This window comes from Musa acuminata, chromosome BXJ2-5 (genome assembly GCF_036884655.1).
Source record: "Musa acuminata AAA Group cultivar baxijiao chromosome BXJ2-5, Cavendish_Baxijiao_AAA, whole genome shotgun sequence".
In the NCBI taxonomy this organism is placed as follows: Eukaryota; Viridiplantae; Streptophyta; class Magnoliopsida; order Zingiberales; family Musaceae; genus Musa; species Musa acuminata.
The window spans coordinates 46,052,409-46,071,404 of NC_088342.1; the positions used below are offsets into that span (position 1 = coordinate 46,052,409).

At 37.5% G+C, this 18,996-nt stretch overlaps 1 protein-coding gene and 1 non-coding gene across 4 annotated transcripts; one reads left to right on the top strand and one right to left on the bottom strand.

Annotated features, from left to right (window-relative positions):
• The first annotated feature begins 531 nt into the window (after window positions 1–531).
• LOC135613042 (protein STRUBBELIG-RECEPTOR FAMILY 3-like) lies at window positions 532–8,747 on the top strand. 3 transcript variants are annotated; one of them, XM_065109971.1, is made up of 17 exons: window positions 532–686; window positions 1,164–1,291; window positions 1,368–1,497; window positions 1,580–1,651; window positions 1,830–1,895; window positions 2,005–2,076; window positions 2,167–2,238; window positions 2,315–2,386; window positions 2,470–2,535; window positions 4,806–4,871; window positions 5,099–5,469; window positions 5,562–5,833; window positions 6,392–6,660; window positions 6,733–6,871; window positions 7,701–7,840; window positions 7,940–8,093; window positions 8,438–8,747. In XM_065109971.1, the coding sequence occupies exons 2-17, from the start codon at window positions 1,192–1,194 to the stop codon at window positions 8,510–8,512; spliced, it is 2,136 nt and encodes a 711-aa protein (XP_064966043.1). In that variant the 5' UTR covers window positions 532–686; window positions 1,164–1,191; the 3' UTR covers window positions 8,513–8,747. The 3 variants fall into 3 exon arrangements, with proteins under 3 accessions (XP_064966043.1, XP_064966044.1, XP_064966045.1); XM_065109972.1 differs by having other exon boundaries at window positions 5,565–5,833; XM_065109973.1 differs by lacking the exons at window positions 7,701–7,840; window positions 7,940–8,093; window positions 8,438–8,747 and adding an exon at window positions 6,961–7,223 and having other exon boundaries at window positions 554–686.
• A 318-nt stretch (window positions 8,748–9,065) lies between these two features.
• Window positions 9,066–9,139, bottom strand: TRNAV-CAC (transfer RNA valine (anticodon CAC)). The gene has a single exon. It is a non-coding gene; the product is annotated as a tRNA-Val (tRNA).
• Between the last annotated feature and the right edge of the window lie 9,857 nt (window positions 9,140–18,996).

Genomic DNA, 18,996 nt, shown 5'->3' on the forward strand with positions numbered 1-18,996 from the left:
ATGGATCGATTAATAGAAAAATAAAAAAAAAAGCTTTTGGATATGGGGATCACTTCTCTAAAAAAATCTATATTTTTTTGAGAATTCACTCAAATATTAGTTCATTTCTTTCTATTATAGAATTTTTTATCTTACAAAATAACCTTATTTCCTATCATCTCTTGATGCTATTTCCTATTGTCCGATATGCTAAACATATATATCTCCACATAGAAATCATATGGGAGACACAGATGATGTGCCGTCTACGACTGTGAAAGCAAAACGTGTACGACTAAGATGCGTTCGGATGGCTACGCGCCGAATCTAATGACGACTCAGCGTCGTACCCGTCGCCTTCAGTGAACCCAGCGTCTCAGCGGGGCCCACAGTCTCGCCGACCTGGCTCCACACGTGGAATCGAACCCACAGATTTACCCGCCTGCATCATCCATCCACAGTGGTAAACAAAGCATAGAAAGAAAAGGAAGCAGCAAAGCAAAGAAGAAAAAGAAGCCTTCAAACTACCAAAGCATAGCCTCTCTCTCTCTCTCTCTCTTTCACGCTCCTCCTCTTCCTTTACTCTTCCCTTCTCTTTCTTCGCTGTCGTCTTTTGCCCTTTATAAGCACTCGCCCAGTACTATTGTGCTCATCAGCAGCTTCGTCTCAAGCGTTGCGCCAACATTTCCGCTGGGGATTCTAACCAGGTCGGTGTCTCCCCTTCTCTCCAACCGGTGCTTTCCTTTGTCTCATCTTCTTGTTCTTTTGCTTCTTCTGTAACATTTTCTCGAGCTGTTTAAGGGGGTTTTATGGGTTTCTCACACTCTGCTCTGGCTTAAACTCCTGCAAGATACGCTTTTTTCCCCCCTTTCTTGGATTCTTGGGCAGTTGATGCCTCTCACGTGTATACAGTAGGATCGGATTCCTGTTTTTTTGATAAGAAGGTTGTAATTGCGGTCTTTAGGGGAGAAGCTTCGGTGTCTTAAGGAAATGTTCGCGGATGAGTGGCCAAGAAAAGGATTTTGTAAATCCTTTTCAGATTTTAGGAGTGAGATTTGACTGGATATATGTTTTGTTGATCTTTTCCAAGAATTTTCTGCGAGTTCTTTCAGTTTTAGAATGTAAAGCTGTCTTTTTTATATCTCATCTGATTCAAGTTCTTTGTCTTTGATGTTGGAGTGCAGAACATGCAATTTTGGTGAAAAGAATCTAATGGGAATTTTGGAGTTGAGGTTGTTCCCTTGTTTTACTCTGGTTCTGACTGTGCTGTTTTACGTACCATTTTCCCATGGTTACACATATGAACAAGATGGTAAGCTTCGAACACTTATCATGCAAATGCCAATTCTGCAACTCTGGGGAGGTTATCTGAGCAAGTCTCCTTCCAGTTTATGCCATAAATTACCTTTATGTTGCGCTGGGCCTCCCTCCGCTTCCTGAATGGACTTCACTTGGGGGAGACCCCTGCAATGATGGCTGGCAAGGAGTTGAGTGCGTCAACTCAAACATAACGGCAATGTGAAGTTCCAAAAGCTCCCAAGAATATTTCTTCTTTCTATCTGTTCTGTTCCCCTCGTCTAATAGATTTCTTCTCTGATAGAATACTCAATGGCGCAAATTTGGGAGGAGAATTGGGTGATCAGTTAGCAAATTTTACTTCGTTGATAACAATGTAAGTATTGACACTGAAAGTGTTTCCCTTGATTTGTTGTCATAATGACAAGATTCTGATATTGCTTTTCTTTTCCCTTTTTGCAATAGTAATATTTGATACTGTTCACGTTGTTAAGCATAATTATCCTGCTGGTCAATGGCTGACCATTTGATGTGTTTTGACTGTATTATTCTAGGGACCTGAGCAATAACCAAATTGGTGGCAGTATACCAGAGGGCTTACCTATTACGATAAGGAAGTTGTATGTTGTTAATCTCCTAGCCTTTTGTATTTTCTTTCTCAAGTGGTTTGTTATTTTACGGTAATGATTGTCTAGAAGTATCTTTCATGGCTTTATTTGCTTGTGACAGTTTTCTTTCAGACAATCAGTTAAAAGGAAGCATCCCGGGCTCACTATCTGAACTGACACTTTTATCGGACATGTGAGTTCATCCAATGTTTTTATATGTAGTCAAGCATTTGGTGAGGAGTATTGTTGGTATGATTATTAATTCTTCCATTTGTTTCTGCAGGTCACTGAATAACAATCTCTTGTCCGGGGAATTGCCTGATGCTTTCCAGACTCTCACTGGACTCATAAACTTGTAGGAACCCATCACTTCGGTGTAAATTATTTTGTACCATCTGGACACTCATATTCTTACCCTTCTGCCGATACAGGGATCTCTCTTATAACAATTTGACTGGCAAACTTCCGCCATCTATGGAGAGTTTGTCCTCTCTCACTACATTGTATGTTTTCTCTTTTGTTAATGTTTATTCTGCATCTTCCTTTAAGATCTTTTATTTACATGTTTGTTTCTTCTGTGGTGCAGGCACATCCAGAATAATCAACTATCTGGCACCCTTGATGTCTTGCAAGATCTTCCTCTACAAGATTTGTACTTTCTTCATGCACCTCTCTTTAATTTTCCATGTCATATGAGAATTGATAATGAGAAAGTAAAAAAAACATGTGGATATATATATTCAAGTAAAAAATAGAAAAGAAATTATATTATTTATTGATGAAGTTCATTTTGATCATCCAATTCATGTGAGATGTTGGATCCAACATGGCCTTTACCTAGGTAGTTATCCAACAGCTTAGAGCTCCAACCTGCAAGGAAACAAAGGACGCACTGGGAATGGGTTTGGTGGGTCCTCTGATGGAATTATAATTTTAGCAAGGGTGGGAACAACGACATGAAGTGCGTTAGTAGTTGATGAGGGCTACACGCAACAAGTTCAGGCTTTACTTGAAGTCCCTCTTTTTTATACCTTATTTGACTGTATGGAAGTCAGCAGATTCAATGAGCATGTGATGATTAAGAGATCTATATAATGACTCTTAAACGTCACCAATTAGGCTTATAATGACCAGGCTAAACCCCTATTAATGATCGACTGAGTAGAACAATGAACCCCTTCGTGCTGTTAGAGGGGCTGGCATTAAATTTTTGCCACATGTTTGGATGACAAGCCTAGCCTTTTGAGAGATCCCCTTAATATACTTCGGTTGCTTTATGAGATGATGCAATGCTATCCTCCTGACATGCTAGTTAGTTAGGCGTTGTCATACCATATAGTCCCATCTTGTTTAGGAGTTGGGGAGCCAAACCCTTATAAAAGCTGACAACTCCTCTATTCAAGGAAGCCTTTGAAGGTGGATCCTAGAAGACCATTTTATGTGGGTTGTAGCCCAAAATGGACAATTTCTCATGGTCCCCTAGCTTGAGCCGGTGATAGATTAATCCAGTGTTGGTTAAGCGTTCAGAAGACAAGAGCTCTATAAGAGTTGATGACGCCTCTCCTTGAGTTGCCTTTTGGGATGGGCCCCAGAGGACAAACTATGTTCGATGTTGGTTAAAAAGGACAATACCTTGCGATCCTCATGATGCAAGCTAGTGGCAAATTTGTGCATCATCATCTATGCATGTAGCGGAACCTGGATAGACACTGATAGGAATAAAAAGCTAGAGCTTAATTATCAATTCAAGGTTTGGTTGCTCTAGTTGCCAGTTTTACCTGAGCGAGATTTAGTTAAGAATGGCCACACTTCTTGTCACCACTCTAATGTCCTTGGATATCTTATAGGGAAAATATCTCGAGGGTTGCTCCAGTAACTTGTTGCTCTCATTGTAGCTTGGAGATTAATGTTAATTTCTATGGGAAAGCTTGTCATTTCTCCCCTCCCACTCTTCTTAAGCATAGGGGAAGCATGGAGGGTTTACCGTAAATAACATTGGTTTAAATTAGAAGCCGGCATTTTGAAGTTTTCTAGCGATTCCCTCTGCTACTAAGATTTTCTGTAGTTGGGAACAGGGAAGTATTTTTCAAGTTTTGATTTCAGAGGAGCAAGCTTCTGGTTGTAAAACTTTGTCAAATATTCTAGCAGTTTTTTTTTTTTTAATTTTGAGTTCTGACAAACCCAGTTGATGAGTAAAAAAAGGCTTGGATGATGCTGAAAACATATGGATTTGATAATGGCCACTAACTAGTGATATAGCTGATGATATTGCATAGTGGTTGTCACAGCCCAACCTGATTGGAGAACTCGCCCACTGCCTTTCATTCTGCCTAATATTAGCTTGGCTCTTATATCATTTGTTAAGACCCAACCTGATTGGATAATTGACTTATTAACCTATTGATCCCAAACCAATAGTCCAAAATGCTTAAACTCAGGTTAATGGTAGTAGATCCATTAGACCTGAATAAGTCAATCCATGTTCTTGCCCACTTCTAATGTGAGACTAAACCGGGTTTTATAGGTTTGTACCTGGAGCATCATAACAGACAGTAACAAGAAGCACAATTTTCCATGAGATGTAAGTAACATTTGTCTTCCCATATATTGTACCAAGAATAGTATCTTAAACTGCTTCCATGTTGTCTTAGTTTAAATTGATCAAAGAAACCTAGGTTTGTGCCATCTATTTGCCTATCTTAACCTTAAGAAGGTTACAACTTCATATGTAAAGCTTTCTTAAGAGGCATAAGGCATCAGTTGTCCTCCACACCTTCTGTCGCAACTTGAGTATCTTTCATGATATTTCTTTTAAAGCCTAAGTCTTACATGACTCATCGCACTGTAAATGAAAGTTTTGAGTTATGTCATTATTTGCTATAAATCTCTCTTACTGTGATTCTTTTACTTTATGTTGAGCAGGAATGTAGAAAATAATATGTTCTCAGGACCAATCCCAACAAATCTTTTTAATATTCCTAATTTCAAGTAAGTGCCTATTGACAACTTACTTTACTTGCGGACTGAATATTATTTCTTGTTGGAAAGCAAAGGCACAAGGCCTACATTACTTTGTCTGTGGTCTTTAGCTATCATTTCACCCTTTCTTTTCAATAGTTGAACCCTTTCCTTTTGCCTAAGGAATTGAAATGCAAATGTGCAATGGTGCTTTTGTGTCTGTAAATGCTCAACTTACTATTGGATCCTTACTGCAGGAAGGATGGTAATCCATTCAATACCAGTATTGCTCCTTCACCACTTCCAACCCCACCAACGACATTGCCTTTTTATCAAGCACCTGCTCCTGTAATCATGCCTGCCAACTCTTCCGAAGGTCCTACTCAGAATGATGGCCTATCTTTGGATAATAACAAAATTTCAATAGTAAAAGTTGTTGGATGCGTGGGTGCTGGTGTGATTATGCTAATCATTTTAGTACTAGTGGTAATACTTTGTATATCAAAGTGGCAACAAAATAAACGGAACAATGAAGAAGATCATAAACAGCAGGATATCAGGAGACATGGAAGACCAGAGGAGCCTCAGATAAGTACTGATTTTAACAGACTCCATAGAGGAGGAGAAGGTAAATAATTATGCTTTTTCTTTGATAAACTATGTTTTATCACATGCAGCAGCTCCTGGTTTTGATATAATTTACATTGGTACTCCTGTCAGCAGTTCTTGGAGAGCCAACTAAAAGGAAGGATTGCAGTTTTAATATTCAAGGGACTAGGGCACCTCTGATGCCACCACTTGTCGAAAAAAACACTGTGAAACCCATTGTTACAGATGAAAGGAATCCGACTGTAATTCTGAATCCTCCAACTTCTCTAGCTTCTTTTTCTGTTTCTTCACTTCAACAATTCACAAACAGTTTTAGTGAGGAGAACTTGATTCGAGATGGTAGATTTGGCCAAGTATATCTAGCAGAATTCCCACAGGGCAAGGTATTATCTTTTGGCTTCACTCTGGCTTGCACTCTTCCTTATTAAATCTTTTGGATGGTTAACTTGCTGACCATACATGAATCAATTCTTGATATTAATTTCGAACTATAAACTTTCGAATGCCTTTACCTGTTTATTCTCTTTAATATGGATGTCCAAAATATCAAGTTCTTTTTTGGCTGGATTTTTTATGCTTCTTTGTAATCTGTCTCTGAAGGATAATGGATTAAGTTGGCTTTCTTAGTTCTTAGTTTTTATTTAAATGTGTCATAGACCTGGTTTTGTATTGCTCATACTGTAATTTTATTGACTAGGAATTTCTTTGCCTTTGTCTTTTTTAGATCTTAAACTTATACATGTGTTTCGAGTCTTTGACTATGCATCTCTTTTGACAAGCCATATTCCTCTTATTGAAACTGGAATGTGCTAGCCATAACCTTAGGGTTATGACAACAGAGAAGCTTCTTCAAGTTTGTGCATTAGCATATGCACATGCAGTGTATCGTTGATACAATTGTCATGTTGTGGTGCACATCTAATCAGTTATCTTATGTACAGCTATTTGCAGTTTTGAAGCTTGACAATAAGAATTCAAATCTTCCAGTCAATGAATTTTTGAAGTTAATTAAGAGCATCTCAGAGATTCGACATCCAAATATCGTTGAGCTTGTTGGTTACTGTATGGACTTTGGCCAACAGTTACTCATTTATAATTACTTCAGTAACACAAGCCTATATGATATACTCCACAATGACTGTGATCTCAAGAGAAAACTACCATGGAATGCTCGGATCCAGATAGCACTGGAAGCTGCAAAAGCTCTTGGGTAAGTTGACTTTATTTTTAGTTTGTTTTAAGTAAATGACAACATAGAGCCATATTTGATTCTGTTCTCAAGGTATCTCCATGAGGGTTGCCAACCACCTATTGTGCATCAAAGATTTGAGCCAAGAAACATCCTCATTAATGATGATCTAGCAGTCCAGGTTTCTGAATGTGGCCTAAATTCACTACTACCATTGGATTTTGTTACTCAGGTGAGCAATATTCTGACCTTGACAGCTTGTACAGTTTCTTACATGACGGCACTGCCTCATTGAATATGAGATCTCATTTCTGATAACAGGAGAACAGTTCAGCCACCAAGTAGTTCCTTTGAACTCTTAACACTAAGGTAGCTAGCTGATCACCCGACACAGACTCTGGAGCCGACATCTGTATGGTTGTCTGCTAGGTGGAACCTGACAAAGTAATTCATATATGTGATATTAAATGTTCAGCCTGTGTCCTTGTCAAAACATTGGTGCATAATAGACGCATGAAGCACCCTTGTTTCTTTGTAGCCTTGTCCATAAGCAAAATCAAATAATCTCAACCACTTGTTTTCCATTTATTCGTGATTATCTAAAATCCAAGCTGAGGATTTTTATTATATCGAGTAAATAAGAATGAGGAAGCATGAAAAAAATTGTATTATTGATATGTAGAGCTCTGTGGTTTTTGAATATGGCAATCTACACCACAGTCCAGTTATTTCACATCCTGTGATTTTAACAAATTCTAATGAAAGATACAATGAGATTAATTTGATCAAATGTCAGCAATTATGGTTACACTTGATACCGAAAGAATAGACAAATGGAGCTTTGTTTATTGACTTAGAAAAATTAAGAGCAAAATAGCTACAAAGAAGAGTTTGGTCATTGAACAATATTTCTGATGTACTGAGTAAAATTTTTGTAGATGTCCAGATTCCTGAGATAAAGATAATATCCAAACTTTTGAACGATTTGCTTTTTCTTAAAACAACATGCAACTAGCGGTGTTTGAGTTGTTTATGAAAGTCAAATTTTTTCTTTCTTTCAGTTGTCAGGCAGAGAAACCTCTTTATTCTGTTACGATGCTCCAGAAGTCAGTGACTCGGGCTATTATAGTGAGAAAAGTGATGTCCACAGCTTTGGAATTGTTATGTTAGAACTCCTTACTGGGCGCAAGCCCTTTGACAGGTATGCTTTAGTCATCAATAACTATCACTAGATATAGATTGTGTTGCTATTGTGAATTTGTTAGAAAGCCATGCATTCTTAAATTTTTGTCTGGTGAAGCTCACTTCCTCGAGCGGAGCAACATCTTGTGCGGTGGGCTAGCTCACAGCTTCATGATATTGATGCACTGAGAAGAATGATGGATCCTTCCATTGGACAATTTCCTGTAAGATCACTCTCAAGATTTGCAGACATTATTAGCCGTTGTACACAGGTAAGATTCCTTTTCATGATTATGTGACCTACTACTACAAGAGAAACAACATTTGGAGAACAACTATTTATCCAGTGGTCATCAATTAGATTGTGTAGTATGGGAAGTTTACTGTTCATGATACATATGAGATTTAGCATTTAGGAAATTTGGCAAGGTAGTAGACTGCATAGATTAGCTAACGCCAAGTTCTGGGAACCAAGATTAAAGTCCAGACACAATAACTCTACTTGTTTACATCCCTAGGCGGACACCATGGTCAACATAAACTTAGTTCTGCTTGCTTGTTTGCAAAACAATCGAGTATCATGCATCGATGTCTGAACTTCTATTCTGCTTTGCAGCAAGAGCCAGAGTACAGGCCACCAATGTCAGAGGTTGTCCAAGACCTTGCTCGCGTATTTGAAACGCAAGTATGAGAGCTAACAGAGAACATTCACTCTCTGCTCGTCAACATGGCTCGAACGAATCCAGCAGAGTGTTTTACTAGCTAATTGTGTGTGTATGTGTGTGTGTGTTTTGCCAACAATTTATTATGTCTACAATTGTAAAGGTTTTGGGTTGAGATAAGTAGACATCAACCAGACTACCTGACATATTCTTTGGAGACATTTTATTTGATGTTGCAATTTCATTCTCTTGTTTGTCACTCAAGATTGGGCATGTAAAACACACATGGAATGAAGGCTGGCATGTGAAATATACTACCACAACAGGGAAGGTTTAGGAATGAAGAATGTCATTGATATTGATGTTGTCAAGAGAGAGAGAATTGATTTGATGATGTCATGGATATTGCAATTCAATCCTCTTGTTTGTCACTCAAGATTGGGCATGTGAAACACACATGGAAGGTATGAGACTGAAGAATGGCAGGTGCAGCATACTACTACTTACTACTACAGGGAAGGGTAGAAGAAGGTTCCAGAATGATGAAGGAAGGGGGAGTAAAAAAAGAAGAAATATTAATTGTGTCTGAGCCCGGGTTCGAACCGGGGACCTCTAGTGTGTGAGACTAGCGTGATAACCAACTACACCACCCAGACCTCGTTGTTAGCATTTAGGAAAATAACTTTATTATACTATCAAAATAATCAGATCGGCACGAATCTTCAAGCTCAGATGGACGATTGAAAACGACTGACTGAAAGAGACGCATCAACCGTAAGGAATACTTTGCAGGGAGTACGTGTACTCAAAGGGTCAAAGTTGGTGCAGATGATGGGAGTGAGATTTAGAGAATCTAAGACTTGGTGGAGAAGACATGCATCTCCCAATCTTTAAAGTTAGATCTCCTTTGTCTGGTTGCCGCCACTACAAGCCAAGCTTCATGGGGTGTCATTGTCTACTTGTCTTTGGATTAGTGGGAATCTAATTGGAAAGAGAGAGACCATCAATCCTATCACCTCAAGATTTAATAAAGATTTGGTTCACATTACCTACAATACAATATTCAAGAAGAGGAGGAGAAGATTAGATTTCTTTTTTGTGTTTTAATTACGAAATAAAGAATTTTCACCATAACTTATCACTGTGCTCTCATTAAATAAATAAATAAATCTTAAAATGGTAAGCCAAAGCAGGTGACAGAAATGTTCCAAGTACTTTTATAATTTAATTTTTTACTTCATTTTTATCTAAGGGGGATCCCACATCACTTTAAAGATGATCAACTAAGGTGAGAAAGAAAGACCACAATGCTTGTCAAATCAAGAGAAATAAAATAATATTTTTTTTTGGCTAAGAAAACTATTAAGATCAAGCTTTTTCTTGCTACTAAAAGGAAGTCTTGTTTTTTTTTCCTTTTCATTGTGTTTCCCATATCATCCATGTTTATGACATCTAAAAGCTATATGACCAAGTGTTGCAAATCTTACTGGTGGATCTCATCAGTCTCAATACCAATTTTTATTGCTTAAACTTGAGCCAAGATAATAGATAAGCCAAGCTAGATTACCAAATTAAGTCATGTATTCTTAGGCTTGTTTTAATCCTCAAATTATACTAATCAAGTCAGTCAGAAATAGTCTCAAGTTCTGCACCATACAGAAGGAAATCTTTATACCCACAAGAAGGAAAAGCCAGCATACATGATCACAATTTGCTCTGGGATAACTTTATACCTTCCACAAAGGAACAACAGATCACAATTTGGTGGATGCCAAAGTGATGGACAAAACTTGATTCTCATTGTATTCACAAGGTTAATTTACATGACACCCAAACAAAAATCTGGGTTTGGGGAGCTGACTACAAAGAGGACGGGAGAACAAAAGAAGGATGTTTTGAGCCCCAGGGTGTATCATCAAGCATGAGTAGCCATGCCATGATTTGATCTAGGCGAGGCGGCCAACAGCGAGGGAGAAGAGAGCTGCGAGGGACTGGGCGAGGCCGATGGCGATGGAGGCCTTCACCTTGCCCCGTCTCGGGATCGGCCGACGGCTGCTGTAGTAGCTCCTCCCTCCATTTAGCATCACTCCTCTGTTCCTTCTTCCTTCCATCTTCCTCCTCTTTGTTTTTTCTCTCTTTTCTCAGTTGAGTTGAGCCACTAGTGGTGTGAGTGTTGAGAGCCAGCAGGGGTGGGGGGAGGCTCTATATAGAGGAGCTATACCCTTGCCTTCATCCACACCATTAAATGCCTCAACAACATGCACAAGGATCACATGTTAGATCTGGTTAAAGTATGCACCTGCTGGTGGGTGGTGGTGGCAGGGATGGCTGTCGTTTCCACACTTCTTTTCCTTCACATAATGTCCTGTCCACCAGAAGAAAACTATTGCAGATAAGAATCACGATGGCTTTCTTTAGCAAGGAAAACGAAAACCATGGAGTGCAGGGACTACCACTGACCTCACCACTGACGCCACAAGCTCAGTCTGCGAGACGGATGAAAGGATAACAAATCATACTGGCACGTTTATGGTCTGAGGTGCAATGGTGGCAGTGCAGTGATTGCTCTGTGGAGAGGGTGGCCCAGTGGGGACTCGAGACATTGAATCTGGTTACCTGAAGTCACATCATGGCTTTCATGTCAGAGCGTCCATTTGCAGCAGTGTGCGGACGTGGAAGGAATCTGGCACAGTGAGTACGAGCGTCTCGGTCTCAGTCAAAGCAATTTACTTCAACCAAGAACAACTTTTGGTACTGGTCAAGAGATCGTCCAATCAAGTGAAGCTGTCCAGATTCAGTGTTCAGCTTGGAGTTTGCTCAGCCATTTGCAGAAGTATAACCTGTTGAAATTAGTCTGATAAGGCATCATAAAGATTAATCATGAATCGAAAAGTTCAGAAATATTATATGCATTCCTTCAAATATTAAGATTTTTAGTATTTAGCCTTCCAATTAATATTCATTCAATGATATTGTCACCGTATATAAGTGTCTAAAACTGTACTCTACCAGTCAACCAATAAAAATTAACTACAACAGAACATATGCAAGTTTTGAATGCTTTAGAAATATAATATGGGCAAGCTTAAATTTAGTTAAGCAATAAACACATGATTCATTATTTTGCCTAAAATCCTAAGACTAATTAAACATGCTAACTACTATTAGAAAGAGTGAGATTTTCCGACCGAAAACGTGTTAAGCATTCTCCAGATGACATGTTATATAACTGGGAGAGCTATGGAGAATAAATACTTAGACGGGAGCTGTCACTGTACAATGGTTGGACAGAAGATTTCTTTTTTCCTATTATTTTCCTGTAGAGAGGTAAAGAGACTTATTCTCACAGCTTAGCTGACCTGATCATGGTTCTTGGGACGCAATCATGGAACCTGTGCCTACATGACTGGCTTGTGGAAATTACAGAATGAAAGAAGAACACTTTCTTGGACTCGTAAGGTCCCATAGTTGATGTCTGAGTTAATTACCTGGAATTCCAGTCTTCAAAGAATGCAGAAAAGGTCATGTGGTTGTCATCGAGATGAGCCGATGGAGTTGGAGGTGACCTTTGTGACGAAGAAAGAGTTAGAGAGTGCAAACAGATAAGAGGAATCTGAGGTCTACATCACAATGTGGAAGACACATTATGGGTTGAAAGAGGTCAGCTGAGATGGCTTAGATGTGGAGATGATAACACTTCAGTCACTGGATTGCTGGGATCAACATTATTTGGGGTTCATTTCCTATGGGTCAGCAACAGATTGAAGACAATTTCCTGAGCATCATCCAGATATCTTTGCTAGAACTTGCTAAGCCTTTCATGCTGCAGCAGATTAAAAAGATTCAGTGTGGCTCATATAGCTCTAGTGCCAGGATGTAATGGCACAATTATGACTAGTCATTACAGAAGCCTAATTCACAATCTTGCAGCCATTATTTAGATAGTTCTAGCTGAAAGTGTGTGAAGGATCACATAAACCCCAGGCAAACTTGCATTTCTTCCTGAGAGATCTATCCTAGGCAATTTAATGGTGGCTCAGGATCTATACATCATTCTATGATCTGGGAGAAGAGGGCTGTCTTGGCGTAGATTAATTTGGAGAAGGCATCCAGCAGAGTCAATTGGCAGGCCTGCTTGAGATGTTGTACTGGAGATTTCCCAGATGATGGGTTTCATGGATCAAAAGCTTTGCTTGAACCGTGCAAGTGGGCATTCCTCTTGAATGGATGTCCAGACTGATGGATCCATTATCCAAGTGGCCTTGGACAGGATGAGGGTGAAGGATGAAAAGAAGAAAAAGGATGAGCGTATCATTTGTATTTTTCTGATTTAATGACAATTAAGGAAAGATTCATGCTCAAGATGGTTGATGAAGAAAACAAAGTGGGCATCAAGTCTGGACTTGAATAACATATTAGAAAAAAAAAATTGATGTACACAATACATGAGACTCCTACCGATGTGGGGTCATGGAGAGAATCAATGTACACAACCTTACAAGAATATAAGATAAAAATAATAATGTGAAAGCCTGCTCAAAATATAAGGTAAATATAAGAGCCTTGAATAAGACATATAAGGTAAAAATTTCCTGTAGTTTCAAGATATCATGGACATATATATGTAAAAGCCTTCTCAAAATAATCATCTTGGATCAGCATGTGAGAGCTCAAAGTAAGTTACCTAATCAAAGGTAAAAAAGAAAACAAGATTAATAAATACTAACTCTTGCATGATAGGAACTAAGCCAAGCCTAATTGCACTGCAAATTCCATGACTCTATATATCAATATTCTTTTTCGGAAAAGATAAGCAGACAATAAGAATTAAGATTTTAAATTCATACTTGCAGCTTGGTTTCCAGCAACTCTTTACCTTTTCTTCTGATGAAGGATATCAGTCTGGTGTGTATGCTCATGAAACCCTATCTCCTTTCTTCAACATCACCATCTTAGACAGATCACCAGTAAATTCTTGATGCAGAGCACAGATGTGATAGTGACTTCCCCTCTAACAGTTGAAAAGGGAAATGATAGAAATGAATAGTGAGATTACCAGTAACAAGTGGAAAACAAGCACAACCACTGCATAGGCAAGGACTTCAACTGTCAGAATAAAAGGATAAACACTGAAGCTATCATAGCTAGAGTGGCATCTCCAGGAAGATTTTTGCTGAAGAACTCTTAGTGACGGCTTGGCTTTACCTTAAAACATTAGAATCCTTATGATACCCAACAGAAACTTAACCAATAAGTATTGCTACTCTTACCATCAGAGCTCTGTAGTTTCTCATCCATATGGTTGGGCCATTAATCTGTTATGGAACACATGTATTTTATCTTTGTTATGAACATATATGAAATAAAATGGACAAACAACAGTAAGAAACTAAAATTGCTATCCAATCAAGATGAAGATTGGATATTCTATCCAACATCATGTTATATATCAGGGTACATTATCCCATCCTAATTAGATTGCCATTTGCAAGGGCAAAATGCAGCTCGGGACATTTTTAACAGACAAGAATTTTCCCTAGCCATTGAGAGGCCAATTCTTCAGCCTGAGACTTCAATTAACCAACAAGCAAAGGTCAATCAGCTGGATTTTATTTGAAACATTTGGATCTCATAAGCCACTCAGTCAGAACCAGATAACTAGAGCAGTAGCAACACCATTATTTTGCAAGCAATAAAGGATTGAATTTGAAGAATCAGAAACAGTTATTGTTATTTATTATTTAGGTGCCTCTTGGATACGAGGATTCAAAGTCATTCAGTCAAATGTTCTCCAGCCTCGGGTAGCAGGCTGAAGACCACACAGAAGTTTTAAACACCAATAGACCCAAGGAAAAACCACAAGCCCAAAAAATGATTATATGTGAGATCACATGACAAATTCTCGTCAAACTCGTATTCTACTTGTCTGAGTGAGCTAAGCTGTGAGAACTTGAATCATGCTCATGCATTAAGTAAATGTTTACAGTGTGAGCGAGTGTGACTAAGCAATTAGCTTAATGACAAAGGTTACAAGAAATAATCTGATATAAATTAATAACAATAAGAACACCCACTTATGCAATACAAAGTTGTATTATTATCTGTCAGAATAGTTGTCACATCCCAGATTTATAAAAAAAATAAATCATCATTTCATTATTCATAATTTACAGAACACTTTTTTTAATCTTTTAAGTTCAAATCCCTGTTTTTACAATACTAAATATTTTTTTAGTATATTTTTTTAACTGAAAAAAAAAAATCACATCTTCTTAGTAGGATCATAAGTGACGAAAAAGTCTCTTCCATCCAAACCTCAAATCTATTATAACGTAGTAGGTTACTCTGAAAATAAATATATGATAATAATATATCAGCAACCATACATATTGGTAGGAACCTCCGAAAAATCATAAAAAAAATCTTCAATATTCATGAAACATATACAAATATCAATAATTTAATATGAAATGATAACATATCAATTCATTATGAAACTCATATATTTGAAAAACAATGATAATTCTTATGTAGTAAACAAAATCATGCATTAATCACATGCAACACATCTCGATGACATACATAACAATCAGATAACAAAGATGTACATCACATTCGATGGTGCACTCTCTTAACAACGGAAGGAGAGAATCCATATCATACTCCCAACAACAGATGGAGCGGTATCCCTCACCCGCCTTAGTGGGGATACGTTCCTCCCAACAATGGATGAAGGAATCGTCTAACTATCATGTCTGACGGCCTGTTAATCCCCAAAGAGAATCGTCGTAACTGCTCGGCAGGGATACATATTCAACTATGATTATTCATTCACATTATCCATTCATTCATGCATGTATCAAATAAGCAGTATGATAAAATATTATAAAGGAACATGCTTGATGTATGACCTACCAGACTATGTACATTGGTGGCTTCGCACTGTGATGGACCCGTAGCTCCCTTCACAGGTTGCACTTCCAATGTAGACCACTCAGCATAGTCGCATATACTACATGGTAATAATCACATTAATATCGTTAATTTAATCTAAAAAATAAGAGAAAACCAATAATTATTTTTAAATGACATCTTTAGATAAAACTTTAAAGATCATCAAATCATAAAAACATGAGGCATCAATCTCTCAATAGTTTTTAATCAACTAGAACCCTAATTGGAATAGCCTAATTGACTTGAACCAAACATAATTCAATTAGAACCTAACGAAATCAATCTCAAATTCATATATAATCGATCTCAAATCACCATAGGTTGGTCTAATTTAGATTTGATTGATTTCAATTAGGTCAAGTAGGCTTGAACTGGTAAAGTTGGTTCAGAATCACCCTAAACCGGATTGAACCGATCAAACATATCTAATTTAGTCAACTAACAAGTTCAAACCAACTACCGACTTCCAAATTCAATTCAATTAAGACCTAACAAAGCCAACCTTAAATCCGTATAGAATCGGTCAGGAATCACCCTGAACCGGCTTGGACCGATCAAACCTGTCTGATTTAGTCAACTAACGAACTCAAACCAATAAAGGGAGAGAAAATTAGACTATGTTGGATAGTGCTAGTTTAGATCGAACCGACCCACTTGAGCCTTGGACGAGTCATGTGCGCCAAGCATACCTATCCCATGTAATAGATTAAGTTGAGGTCAATGAGCTGGATAGAAAGGCGACGATGTGTCCGATACTAGTAGCCTAGTTGGGTGGGCCTAGTTTCTTATAGGTTGGGTTGAGCCTTACCACTAAATTGGGTCACGCCTGGCTTGCGGGTTGGGTCATGCTTAGCCACATGAGTTGGGTCATGTTTGATCATATAGGCTGGGTCGTGACTAGCCACATGAGCTGAACCGTGCTTGACTATATGAGCTGAGTCGAGCTTGGCCACAAGGGTTGATTAATGCTGGACCATACCTGGTCACATGGGTTGAGTTGTACGTTATCACATAGGCCGAGTCACACCTGACCACATGAGCTGGGTCGTACCTAACCATATGGGCTAGTATAACTAATCAACTTAACTCAGGTCAGACCCCAATTTGACCCATCTTATTCAATTATATTCTAATATTTTTAGAAGTATTTTAACATATTACAAAATAACAATTAACCTCAAATCCACTTTTTCATAAATTAACTAATTTAGATTCATAATTCCAAATTTAAAACTAATTAAACTATAAAAATTAACACATAATTTCTTAAAACATAAATATGTTTAATTAAATAAATTAAAACTATTATTAAATTAACTAATCATTCTAACATCACATTTCAATGATCGTTATTTATTAATCATAAAATTTTAAAATTAAAATATTATTATGCATTATACAAATTATAATTCTAATATCAAAGATTTTAAAATATGAATAAAAGTTGGTAACAAAAAATAGAGGATCTCTCTCTTTGGGGAATCCTTTCCTAGGGAAGGGAAGCCCCCTTTATATAGGAGAAAATGATGTCTCTCCAAAAGATAACCAATAATTTAATTTTTATTTTACTTTCATATACAAAGATAGAATTATAATATTTATTTTTTATGGTTCACACACAAAAATAAAATTTAAATTATTTAATTTCTAAAAATCATATCACTCATTAGAAAATAAATCAATTAATAATTTAATTAATTGATAAAATTTCTAACTTGTCCACATGATTAAGAAAATCAATTTTAATCATTTCCTTAACCATGCTACACAAATAAGAAAGTTAATAATTTAGTTAAAGCAACACATTATTTATGATAATTTAATTTATTTCAAGGGAGAAAAAATCATCGGTGATTACAATAGTCTAATGTAATAGCCTCACCTCTCATGCCTATGTTCCAAATAGGTTTTAAAAAATCTGATTTATGGTTCTATGTTATGTCTTCATAAATATCACTATTTATTGTATTTGGTCTAACGTTATCTAACAACGTTTGTTGTATTGCCCAAAACGGTATGACATGGGCAATACATATCGGTCCAGGTGTGGGGTGATACGTAGACCACCTCGTTTTGACATCCAGATAAATTAATAAAAAATTAAAGAAATGATGGGGCCCTATCCAAATCAGCGTTAAAATGGAAAAAGAAAAAGTTTATGAGCCCTCTTCTCTCATAAGATGTTGTCACCTCACTATTGTTGCTTCACCACTATTGCTTCGAGCTTCCTTGTCGCTACCGCTTTGATGATTTCATTGTCTCATTGTTGCCTTTGTTGCTTCATAAGGACACTACTGCTTCTCTTTTCTCCTCTTCTTCTTTCTTTGTCCTTCTTTGTTCCTCCACCGCCCCTTCCACTTCTCTCTCTTTTTCTTCCTTGCCAAATCACTAGTACGCACCAACATACCATGTATCGATACACCAATACAGACCGATATGTACCGTTCCGGCAAATTACTGAAACGCATCTAGTACCCAAAAAGGCAATCCTTGAGGTCTAATAGGTAAGCAGCAACCTGCAGTTCCTTGGCCTGTATGACAATTCAAGTATTAAATAGCATGGCAAATGCAGAAAGTACATTCCTAGTTATTGGACTCTTCAATTGAATCCTTTTTTAGGTCTGTAAGTCTTCCTTTACTTTGTCATTGTTTCCTGTATTGTCTTCATTATTGTCTATGCAAGTTACACAAACATAGCATCTTTTCTGTGCAGTACTTCATTGAATACATCATAATAATACTAGTTAAAGACAAATAGCAAATAACTTTCAAATTTTAATTGGAAATTTGTTTAGTGCCTCCAAAAGAGTTACTTGCTTGCATCATGATTTCCGTCAATATTTTTAATTCGCTGCATGGCATCCCAAGTTCATTCCTAAGGAATGAAAATTATGAGCTAACCAACCTAACACAATGGCCCAGTTAATATGACTAAATAAGATACAATTTCTTATATGATCGAGCAAGAAATAGCACATTGCATTACACAATGCACCAATCTAATACAGCTAACAATATTCAACAAAGAATCTCAAGTGACTATAGTCTTTATTTTTTGTCACAACTAAAGAGAATAAATGTTCTTGAGGAAGAAATTTGAACACATGAAAGTGGAGTATTTAACAGGGTTTCCACAAAATATGTATAAGGAGATTTCTCCATCCAAGCCCTCCTCTTCTTCTTTTCTGTGATTACGGAACCATCAGACACCTAATTGTCATAATCACATATCAAGTGAAACGACAGCAACACAACACTGCTTCAAACATGGTCCATGTTTTCTCTAGGTGTGAGCTTAGAGGCTAACTGGCTGAGGCCAAGAACAGATCTTGTGCGCTTAGTTCCGGCAGTGATGGTCACAGTAGATCCTCGTCTCAATCAGTAAACATAGGCAAAGAGGACATGAAGAGAGAATAAAAGAACAAAATACGGGCCGTACTATCGAACAAAACAAACAGAAAAGCCTTGAGCAGAAGATAAGCCAAAACCCTAGATCTTACATATCTTTGTTTCAATGACACAAATCAACAAATGTGTAGAAGTTCGAGAAATCGTTCAA

Excerpts from the sequence above, each read along its gene's own strand:
- LOC135613042 (XM_065109971.1), top strand. The coding sequence starts at position 1,192 with ATGGGAATTTTGGAGTTGAGGTTGTTCCCTTGTTTTACTCTGGTTCTG. Across the intron at positions 1,652-1,829 it reads TTTACTTCGTTGATAACAAT|GGACCTGAGCAATAACCAAA; the intron begins GTAAGTATTGAC and ends GTATTATTCTAG. Across the intron at positions 6,661-6,732 it reads GAAGCTGCAAAAGCTCTTGG|GTATCTCCATGAGGGTTGCC; the intron begins GTAAGTTGACTT and ends TCTGTTCTCAAG.